Consider the following 12,172-nt stretch of genomic DNA (forward strand, 5'->3'; position numbering starts at 1 on the left):
AAAAAAGAAAGTGAGAAAACTATACTTCATTCCACATCAGTTCTCTCTCTGGAAGTGGATAGCAGTTTTTATCATGAGTCCTTTGGCATTTTCTTGGATTTCCACAGATGTTCACCATTACCACATGGCTGTCACTGTATTCAATAATCTCCTGGTTCAGTTCACTTTGCATCATCAGTTCATAGAAGTCTTCACATGTTTTTCTGAAACCATTCCCCTGGTCATTTCTTATAACACAATAGAACTCCATCACAATCATATGTCACAATTTGTTCAGTCATTCCCTAATTGATGTGCATCCATTTCCAATTCTTTGTCACCATAAAAAGTTATTATATTTTTGTATACATAGGTCCTTTCCCTTTTTCTTTTATTTCTTAGGGATATAGTATTATATATATATATATATATATATATATGTATAATATAATAACAATGTTATATTCCTATATACATCCTATATATATTATATATAGTCTTTATATTACAGCATAGTATATTGTATTATAGTAGTATTGCTGGGTCAAAGGGTATGTATGTCCTTTGGTCATAGTTTCAAATTGTTGTTCAGAAGCTTGAACCAGTTCATTTCTCCACCAACAGTTCATTAGTATATCTATATTTTCCCCTCATTCTTTCTAGCCTTCATTTATTATTTCTGATAGGAGATGGTACTTCAGATTGTTGTCTTCTGAGTGTATATTTTACAAGTAAAAATCAGATAAACATTTTAGTCCGTGCCTTAATGAAGCCCCTGGAAAGTAGAATGAGGTCAGAAAAATTCTTATAGTTATAAGGGTGAGGAAAATTGTAGAATATGATATATTCATAGCAGATGGGGACTAGTATGAAGATATTGGGTTTAATGAAATTTAGGATAGTCATCCCACTTCACTTTATAGACAAGAAAAAAAAGGAATTAATGCACTTGTCCAAAGTCACACTGTAGCACAGTTGGAATTTAAAGTCAGGTCATCTTATAGCAAATTCAGTATTATTCTATATACCATGCTGCCTTTGGTTTTGCCATTTTAATAGATGGCATAGGAAATGAGGGATATTTTTTTTCTGGGCTTCCCTAATAAAGATGGGAATGTGTGGAACAGACCATATCTAAGACCCCTCATAATATCCTGACTGCATACTCTTGTTTTTTGGTGTATTTATGATTTGGAATAATTGATAATAAACTACCTAAACCCTAAGCTCTCTTAGTATAATGTGATGACTTAAGACTCTAACTCAGTAGTTTAGGGTACTTTTTCGATTTAATAATACTTTAAAAGGCAGGTGACTTAATTTTCCTGGTTATCTTCTTCTCTGAAGCAGATTACAACCCCTCTCTTTCTTAGTAGACAGGTTATAAAGGTTCTTGGGACTCTTTATTGCCTGGAGATTGGCTGTGCTAGAGACCAGTGTTAGGATTTTGGACGACCTGAACTATGCTAGCCTAGTCTTTCAGGCAGTAAGCACTACCTCCACTCCAAAGTGGGACCTTTCTGGCTTAGAAGGATCTCAGAAGGACCAGAGATGCTGCTGTCCAACGGCGGGGCTTTCAGGAGTCTTCTCAGTGACACGAGAAGGCATGAGAAATGGATGCTGGTAGAACTTTAATCACAGTGCCAAACAGAAAAGTGAATGATCACATAGCAAAAGACAAGAGATTAAAAGAGGCAAAAAGTCTTTATTATATTATAACAGATTTACATATTCACAGAGTTCTCTAGCACTTATTACCCCCCCAAAAAAACCCCATGTACTTTTAAAAATGTGTCAGGGGCTGCTTCTACTCACTTCAACCAAACTTTTTGGGCTTATCAAGGGGATGATCTTTAAGGATCTCCAGATCCTAGGTTTCTATAGGTAGTGATTTCACTTGATCACTGTTGATCTGGGTAGAGGAGGTTCCATATTGTTAGCTAAGACAACAGACAATGGGTTTTCTAAGCAGGGACAATGAGTTATTTGCAATGGCCCCGAAGAACACAGTGGTACCTTTTTGCAAAAAGATTCATTCCTTATAGAAAAGCATCTCTGGAATTTTAGCAAGTACTAATTTTTTTGTTGACTTAGAAAAAACCTTAAATGTATCTACTTGAAACAATTAGCTAAACGTTTAATTTCTAGTATCACTCTTCTTGAGACAGAAGAAAAAAATGACCATTTTAATGTGTCATTCATTTTCTTGCTGAGCGATAATTTTTTCTAATCTTTTGGGGGGGTATTTTATTTTTAATGGATTTTAATAGACTACCATATTGGTGATTTTTGTGAATTACAAGACTGTATAAATACATAATTATGGTGGGTTTTATTGTGCCAGTCTGTACCTAAATTAATCTTCTTATCTTAATAAATTCTCAAGGTTCAAGGTGATTTTATATCCTCTTGATTTTTAACTGTTCAAGTCTCTTTAATAATTATACTCCTCATCCTCCGAACTGCTGAAAGAAAAATGAATTATGTGAGTTCATTTTACTTTGAGACATTAAGCAAAAAGAAGAACTGTTTTGAATATGATTTTAAAAATCCAGCTATTTTTGAGGTGTTTCAGAAGATTATAAAAATAGCTATTGTGGAAAAACTTCCTACTTTGTGTAAATTTAAAAGTAAACATGTATATTTGAAGTTCCTTTCAGTTTTATCTGCAGTCCATAAACTTAATTTTTTGGATAATTATATTTCAGTATATTTGGTTATGGAATCTTATGTATTTTATTTTAAGCATTTAAAAACTTCATGTGGAGAAGGTGGCTGTAGGATTTACGATGTTGCCAAAGAATTTTCTATGGCACATAGAAAGGTTAAGAACCTTTATTTAAAGGAAACTATCTTGAATTTGGACCAGTTTATCAGTCTAAGAGAATCAGAACATACTGTGCCTTGTATCCCTAGGGCTAGGGATAGGCAAATATGGCAGCTACCTAGGGCATAATGTATATGGGGGGCACAACTCAAAGTTACATAATTTTTAAATGCTAGAATATCTCCATGACATGCAGATATTTATTGTGTTAAGGAAATTCATATGTATTACAGTGAAAGATGAAATATCCCAGTGAATTAGAGATGGGAAAGTATACAACTGAAGAATGTAACTAAACCTCCAAATGCTATGTCCCAGCTCTGCTTTGTCCACACTACCATTCCCTCTATTTCCTCATTAAATAAGATTTTCCATATTAAGCTCTGCCATACCTGTTAATGTCTGATTCCGGGGTCAATTGTCTGGAAGGCCACTCGTTTTTGGAGTCGCTAGACTTATCTGTTAAGAAATAGAGGTTGAGATTTAAATAAATTTAATGGTTTGCCAAAACCAGTCATTTGTGAATAGAAAGTAATCCCAAATTAATGAAGATTGAGGATTCACTCCTTCTGAAGGGCACTGGTCTCACCAATTGTACCTTACACAACTGTTAAACATATCTAGAGAATATGTTTTACACTGTAAAATAAATGCATAGTTGTAATTCAAACAAATATAGGAAGCATGATCTAAATCAATATGGAATTAAAGACGACTTTGGTTTATATCCTAGTTGGTTGGAACAATGATAATTTTCCTTATCCTTTATTATTTTGCCATTACAAAATCATTTAAAGCAGAATTCAGTTCTTTATATCACTGATTCTATCTCCATCATATTATACCAATATCAGACTGAATTTACATTATTTATTCTACAGTCAAAATATCTCTACTGTCCATTCTTCCCTCTTCTGGTCCCATTGCTCCTACATTCATATAATGAGTATTAGTAAACATTTTATCATTTCTTCACTCTTACACTCTCCTTCAAATCAAAGAAATATTCCGTGCCATTGGTAGATTAACTTTTGAATGAGTAGCTAGATGAAGGAGCTAGACACATGACTCTTCTCTCAAAGCACATTTGACTAGTAATGTTCAGTTTCATCCTGATATTCAAGGCTACCTTGAAGCAGCAAGTCATACTGAGGGGAAAATAGGAGGCGGCAAGTACAACAGATGCTACTTTTACCTGAGATAATTTAGGACCCAAGAGTTTAGGGAATAGCATTGATCCTACTTCCCTGAAGCCATCCTCCAAGGAAGTAATTTCTGTTGAGAAGGGACTGGTTATCAAAACCAATTGCTGCCATCTTGGCAAGCAAACCAATTTAACTAATGTAGCAAGGCAACCTAAGGAGATGGGCCAGTACCTCTAAGCTAAGAACTATGGGAACAAATTTCTGGCTCTGCTTCAAATCTGGACCCTCTCAGTCATTATTAGAGAAGAAATCACTGTAAAGAAGGCTACCTCCTCCCTCATTACCTCCAGCATCCACTGCTGAGCTAAGCCAAGGAAGCTTGGGAATGGCCCACCATTGTTACTGGTTCTAGCCATCATCTGGGAAGCAATCCCTCCTGGAGATGTGGACTGGGAAATGCTTCTGAGAGGGCTACAGCTACTGAAAACTCACAAGAGAAAGTTTTTGCCATCAAATTCTTGGTTTGGTATCAGAAACTGATAGGATTTTATCAGAGAAGATTATATATCTCTGTATCCCAAGAAAAATAAGACTTTCCATTTACCATGCAGTTGAAACCTTCTATGTTACCTTTTTGAAATGTGAATATTCTGAGAACAGAGACAACCATATTTTCCTGTTTGAATCCCCAGTACTTTAGACATAAGTACTTAATATTAGTCATTCATTGTGTTTCCAATCTTATCTCATAATACTCAGCTAAATGTACTCCATTCTTTAACCAGACTCAATATTCACTCTCATAAACATGTCCTTTTTTTTTTTTTTTTAAACTTTTTGCCTTTGACCACACTACTCCTTATGCTTGGATGCTCATCTCTTCTCCTATAGGTCTATGAATTTCTACCCATTCTTTGAAACCCGGGTCAAAGGTTACCCCTTCCATAATGATTTCCTTCTCCTCCAAGTCCATAAAGACCTTCTCTCTTCCTCCTATCCTCCCCACTCTTGGATCTCACATGACATTTGGCTGACATCTATATAATACACTCTAAAAAAATTTGTTTTTTTATTTTATTAAAGCTTTTTGTTATTTTTATTATTTATTATTTTTATTTTTTATTATTATAGCTTTTTACTTATAAGACATATGCATGGGTAATTTTTCAACATTGACCCTTGCAAAACTTCCATTCCAACTTTTTCCCTTCTTCCCCCCACTCCCTCCCCTAGATGACAGGTAGTCCAAATATGTTAAATATGTTAAAGTATATGTATATATTAAAATATATGTATTATGTATTAAATTATATAAAAATTAAAACACATGTATTATGTATGAACACATATGTAAAATATGTATATATTATAATATACTTCTTAAATACTTGAGTAAATATTCTTAAAATTCCTCATTTTTAAAATTCACAGTTTTTTGGCTTATAAATTACTTTGGCTTCAGGGCAGCTAGGTGGTGCAGTGGACAGAGCACCAGCTCTGAAGTCAGGAGGACCTGACTTCAAATCTGGCCTCAGATAATTTACACTCCCTAGCTGTGTGACCCTGGGCAAGTCACTTATCCCCAATTGCCTCAGCAAAACAAACAAACAAACAATTATTTTGGTTTCAATCAGAATAGCAAGGAACTCAAAGGGTAGGAGGGAGATATCCAATAAATATACATAGGCTGAACCTCATCATTAATTATGACTTACATGTGAGAACTAGCATAGAAGTAGGAACCAATAGAATGTAAACTTTTTTAGGAACTTTTTTTTTTAACATGTATGTACATGGGGTCCCAATACCTAGCATAGTCCATGGTACATAGTAAGTGTTGAAATTAATGCTTGTTGAATTAACTATACGAGTTAGACCAGAGGCCCTTTCCCACTGTGAGTCCCTGATTCTCTGACATGAATAACCAGAAAAGGAGGAGAGCCGGTCAAAGAATAAGGAGACATTGCAAGACTTGGGTGCTTCAGGGGGAATCTGGGGGTGTCACAAGAGATTGGAAGATGACCTCGACTTCAGGGACAGCTTTCTTAAGATTAAAAGTTGCAGAACAGGTGCCGAACTACATTTTGAGAAAGAAATTTCTTATTGTTCACTCTTCACACTAGAGAACCACAGGTTCCCCATGAGGGAAAAAATGTATAGATGACATGTGGGATGGGAGGAACCAGCTTTAAAGATGAACAGGTTTGTGCAATTTGGGCACGCAAAGCCTTTTGAGCCGCCTCCTTGCAGAGCACGGCCACCTGAAAACCATTTAGAAGGACTGCGTCAGAGTTTACAGAATGGGGCCCTTGGTAGCTAATTCCCCACTTCTCCAACAAATCAACAGTATTGTTCTAGGCTCGCATGAATATACAGTAGCCATTACCTTAAATTTAAAGCTCCCGGCGCCCAGCACACACACACACAGTGCAGATGGGAAGGCTGTATTGCATCCCTGCGGTCTGCAGAGACTTTGTGTGGTTTTTGCCTCAGTGAAATATAGGCTGCAGTTGGAAGCTAAAGGGATTACTTTTGAATAGTCATCACAGAGGTTGATTATACCCGTATATCATTTAGCCAGACCCTGAAGGCTATTATTCCATTAGCGAAGCTGGGCCCTGCTATTGTCAAAAAGTTGATCACCTCGTGGTAAAAGGCTGGACTTTCCACCAACCTTATTAAAATGATTCAGAGGGCAATTATTAATAAAAATAAAACACAAATTATGTTCTGTGAAATTGATTATGGGGCAAATATACTTTTACTACACCTAAGAAATGTTCAAATGCTGAGAGTAACTATTTACATCATGTTGCCGTTATTAATGGTGAGATTAAGTTTTAGTTTGGTAGTTGAGATTTTATTTAGACCACTAGATTCTACTTTAGGAGAATCATCCCTCCCCCTGCCAAGAGCTGAAAAATCTCAAGAACAACTCTCTGAATGTGGTTTTCCTGAGGATGTTTCAAATGGTTCAATGGCACCATATATCAATAATGGTAAATCAATGTTCTGAGAACTGCCTAATTAGAGACAGGCTTTATAAGGCAGTTATCCTGTGGAAAACAACCACCACTACCACAATGATGCTCTAAAACAAAGCAGAAAAATCCAAACAAGTCCAAAACCCCAAGCTTCGTTTTGAGAAAAGCCATCAGTGGGGCTTCATAATCAGAAAATCACTTCCCAGGGAAGAATTAATATTTAACTTTGTTTACTCTTAAGAAATCGGCCATACAGCTTATGGCCAATATTTGAAGAATAAACCAAGTTTTCTCTTCACAACAATGAAGAACATATAAGGAATGAATTTAGGTGTGTGTGTGTGTGTGTGTGTGTGTGTGTGTGTGTATATAATATAGGTTTGTAGATCTCCAAAATATACTATCAATTTAAAAGTATGACTAGTGTGACCCTGTTCTATGGACTTCTGAATACTGAGTCCAATTTTGATGGCTTTAAAAAAAATCCCTTTGGCTCATGCCTTTATTCAGGATTTCTCCGGGGAATGTCATCATTTGGCTAATGTTTCTGGGGACTCTTCACTTCCATGCAAACACTTAGGCTAATAAAACATCAGGTATAGGACACCTCTTTTTACCTTGGCAGAAAATGCAATGGTCTCATACCCTAACCCAGAAATAGGTAAGACAACTCCCCTTTCCCACTTTGGTGGACCTCCACTTCCATTTCCCCAGAGATCTATATAGTTAATTCAACAGATAATAATTTCAAACTTATTATGAAACACATGTTACACTAGATGCTGGAATATCATACACATAAAAAGACAAAAAAAAGTTCCTCAAAAAGTTTTCATTCTATTGGACCTTGCTTTATCAATCAACTTTTCTCTCCTAAATCTATTGGCTTCCCCCCCGCCCCGCTCCCCATCCTTTAGTTCTCATTTTACCTGCCTGTAGCTTTTGCCACAACCTACTTCTTGTTCCCTGGCATTCATGAGCTTGTTATATATTAATTGTTCTTCTCTTTAGCTTACTTCCTCTTACACCCTTTTCCACTAAGAGTAGGCTGTTTCACCCAGGACAGAACAAAAGGCCATGTCAAAAGGATGAGGTTTTTTTACACCTTATCAAAGAATTAATGCTCTGCCTAGGAATTAAGAGGAAAAAAAGAAAAGATGATTCTGTTTCTCCTGGGGCATGCATATCTAGGTTATGATGGATAAGCATGAATCCTACCCTAATTTATTGGGGGAAGTAACTATCATAAATAACTAATTGCATCAAAGTACACCTTTAGAGAAGGAGATCTTTTCAAATGTGACTGATTTGGAAATGTTACCAGATTTTTTTTATTTGTCTTTTTGAGAATAATGAATACCAAACAATTAAGAATGTACCTTTAAACTAGTTTTTCTCACAGTGGTAATGGACTAATAATGATCCTTTCTCTTTCTCTAGCTGTCTAGGGACTAGGTTTACTACTTTCTCTCTTTTTATAAAAATTATTTTAATTTCTATTTAGAACTTAACAAATACCAAATAGAACAGACATTTGTATATATATCACAGTAGAACAGAAAAAGAAGATTGTACATAAGGCTGCAAATCTCTATTATATATAGTTTGCTTTTCTTTTAAAGTATATAATAAGTACAACTTATAGCCTTCAAAGTGGTCCTGCTTAACTGTTTTCCCTTATGTTTTTTTTCTCTTCAATGGAAAAAAGATACTTCTTTGATTCTCTTTTCTTTTGGTTATTCTTTTACTCTCTCTCTTTGCCATCCTTCTTTGATTCTCTTTTCTTTTGGTCGTTCTTTTACTCTTTCTCTTTGCCATCGCTCTCATTTAAAAAGTAAAAAAAAAAAAAAAAAAAAAAAAAAAAAGAAAGAACTAGTCCTTCCTTCTAACTCATATATAGTCAAATAAAAAACAAAGTTCATGTTACCTATATCTGAAAAGGTCTCATTCTGCATCTCAAGCAGACTTTTCTGTCAGGTAGTGTGTAATTTATTTCATTATCAGTCCTTTGGAAACATTGGTCATTGCATTGAGAAGAGTTTTTAAATCTTTCAAAGTTGTTTGTCTTTACAATGTTGTTATTATTGTATAAATTGTTTTCCTGTTTCTGTTCATTTCATTTCACCCCTCTTCACAGAAGGATTCATATACCATAATTTGGTTAGTCATTTTCCAACTGATGAATACTCCCTTAGTTTCTAGTTTTTTATCATTTCAAAAAACAGATATGAAGATTTTTGTATAACTGGGCCATTTTCCTTTTGTTTGGGTATAGCACATCATTAGGGCAAAGGCTAGTCACAATTTGCTGACTCTGGGGGCATAGTGCCAAATTGATTTGCCAGGATTCAATCTTATCAAGCTGGCGATCAGAATCAAACTTTTAATCTTAATTAATTAGCATTGCGTCCAAACCCAATGAGTCAGTTGATAAGAGGACTGCTATTTTCTGTTTGCTTCCTTTTTTTTTTTGATAGCTCACCACAGATAAACAATTAGGCATCATTATCTATTCTCCCTCATTATCAGGGCAGGATAATAGATAAAATGCTGGACCTGGAGACAGGAAGACTGATTTTCCTGAATTCAAATCTGGTCACAGTCACTGTACAACTCTGAGCAAGTCACATAACCGTTTACCTCAGTTTCCTCATCTGTAAAATGAACTGGAGAAGGAAATGGCAGACCCCTCCAGTGTCTTTGCCAAGAAAATCCCAAATGGGGTCAGAAAGGGTTGGAAGCAACAGAAAAGAACTGAACCATAATTAGCTCTGTGGAAGTTGGCTTGTAAAAGCCAACTGCTGGCCACGAACATGGTCTTCAGAACAGCTGGACATCTGGGAAACTGCATGAGAGGCACACTGTCCAAGGATGTGTTACCTTTCCTGATCGCTGCTTTCCTTTGGCAAAGGATTTGTCTTTTGTCCAAAGATTCATAACGGAGCAGTAACAGCTGACAGCTCTGGCAGTTTGTAGGTACAGGCTGGTCTGTGACTTGACTGTTTTCAGATAGATCTTTAATTCCAACATTCTGGCTGATTCTAAGCTGTTTCTGAATTTCTTCTCTGCTTGCCCATAGAAATTCTTCTTTTAAAGACTTTTGTCCATGTTTGCAGCCTGTAATGCTGATAGTTTCTCAGAGGACCAGAAGCACGGTCTAAGACAAAATTGCAGTATTTGCTACCTTAAGCACCTATGATATAAAACAGATCAAATGGAGCAAGACCGCTAGATTCCTTCAGTGCTGAGGAACACCTCTGAGAGATGGTACCATCAGCTCTAATGTGATTGGTCTTATTGCCCCTTGAGCATTTTAGAACCTTTAAGAATTTCTCAGTGTGTCTTGATTTTCCCTGTAGCTACAGTATAGGATTAAAAGCTTTCTTTAACATTTTTTTTGATAAAATTTTTTAATTAATTGATTTAATTTTATTTTCAATTCCAAATTCTCTCCCTTTCCCCATCTCTTCCCCCACTCTTTGAGAGGGCAAGAAATAGAAAACCCATTACCAATATGAAATCATGCAAAACAAATTTCCCCATTAGCTAGAAAAGCTTTCTTAAGACCTATAAAATTGGGGTATAGAGTTCTTGATATTATCCCTTTCACTTCTCTAGAATCTCTTGTACTGCCAGTTCATAGGATCACAGATTTAGAAGAGAAAGTGTACTTAGTGATGATTGAGTCCAAATGCAATCCCCTGAACTGCCACCCTAATGCCACCCTATAAATCTTGGATTATGCGATTGTCATACTGTAGTTTCTGGTTAATTATGGTCCCTTTCCCTTCACTGCATTTATAGGTCCTCAAAACTGACAGATGGATACAATAATCCAAATGAAAAAAAATTAGCTTTTTTATACTGGTCATTTATCTTTACTTTGTCACCGTTTTGTGGTTAGTTTGATTTAAAAGAAAAAGGTTTAGAAATGAATATATCTTTAGGACTTGATTCCAATTAGCATCTCAAAAGCACTCAAGATATTTCAAAAAGAAGAAATCTTTTCTAAATGCATGATCATATCAGGAAGAATACTCACTACTACTCAAGAAATATTGGTGGCTCTCTACTGTTTTTAGGATAAAATAAACACACTTCTCTCTGTCATTTAAAGTCCTTTGCAATCTGGTTCCAATTTGTTTTTGATAGACTAGAATTCTTAACCTGGGGTCTGTGGATTGATTTTGGAGAGAAGGGAGAGTCTGTGAACTTAAATAGAAAAAAATCTTTATTTTCATTAACCTCTAATTGAAAGTTAGCATTTTCTTTCATTGTAAATTAAAAGAATTCATTCTGAAAAGCCAACCATAGGTTCCACTGTTATGGTCTCTAGGTCTACACAAAACAGGTTAAGAATCACTGCTCTAGACTGCTTTCACATGGTTCCAGCCAGAATGGGTTAATTCTTTACCATTCATGAGTTTTCTTTCCATTTAGCGCCTCAGATCAGCATCCTCCATGATGCCTTTCCTGATTCCTCCCCAATGTTAATGCTCTCTGTCCATGCTCTCCACCAAAGTTATTTGTATTTAATTTTCCCTGGTAGCATATAACTTTGGGAGCAGGAAATGTTCATTTTATTTTTGAGTCGTACTTGCCTAGGACAATCTAGTATAGCTCTCTAGTTTAGCACAAGATGCTTGATCAGTGTTAAATTGGAGTAGACGAATAATAATAATAATAATAATCGTATTTATATAACACTTTTTAGTTTCACAAAGCACTCTACAAATATTGAACCATTTGATCCTCACAACAACTCTGGGAAATAGGTACTATTATTATCCCCATTTTACAGATGAAGAAACTGATGTTGAAAGGGATTAAGTGACTTGCCCAGAGACATAGCTAGAAGCTGAATCTGAATTCAGGTCTTCCTGACTCCAGATCCACAGTGCCACCTGGCTGCCTGGAGGGAAACATTCCCATCCAGCCGTTCTCATCATCCATCGTCTTGAACTGATCCTTGAGGATAAACTGATGATATTAAATTATTTTCATTAAGTAGACTGGTTGAGGAGCAAGGAATAAAAACCTAGAACGTAAATATAGGAAGATCTATTTGAAATACTTTCAGTGACTTTTTAAAAAAGCTGTATTAAACATTGGGAAGTTGATTAAGGCATGTTCTTTTTATGTCTCATCTAGTTGAGAAGTAAATGATTTTGAGATAGGATAAAGACTAAACTTTTAAGTTATTTCATATTCCTATTATATGCTTATTGAACTTCTTA

General features: G+C 35.6%; 1 protein-coding gene across 3 annotated transcripts in view; it reads right to left on the reverse strand.

Moving 5' to 3' along the window:
* Positions 1–1,672: 1,672 nt before the first annotated feature.
* The window catches only part of TTC29 (tetratricopeptide repeat domain 29), a 262,443-nt gene continuing 251,943 nt past the window's right edge, over positions 1,673–12,172 (reverse strand). For 2 of the 3 annotated variants that reach the window (XM_031942002.1, XM_003773156.3), the window contains exons 12-13: positions 3,199–3,265; positions 1,673–2,444 (exon numbers count right to left, since the gene is read on the reverse strand). In XM_031942002.1, coding sequence (XP_031797862.1) covers positions 2,414–2,444; positions 3,199–3,265 — 98 coding nt within the window. In that variant the 3' untranslated portion in view covers positions 1,673–2,413. The remainder of the gene's footprint in view (positions 2,445–3,198; positions 3,266–12,172) is intronic. The other variant, XM_031942003.1, reaches the window with a different exon arrangement.

This window comes from Sarcophilus harrisii, chromosome 6 (genome assembly GCF_902635505.1).
Source record: "Sarcophilus harrisii chromosome 6, mSarHar1.11, whole genome shotgun sequence".
Taxonomy (NCBI): Eukaryota; Metazoa; Chordata; class Mammalia; order Dasyuromorphia; family Dasyuridae; genus Sarcophilus; species Sarcophilus harrisii.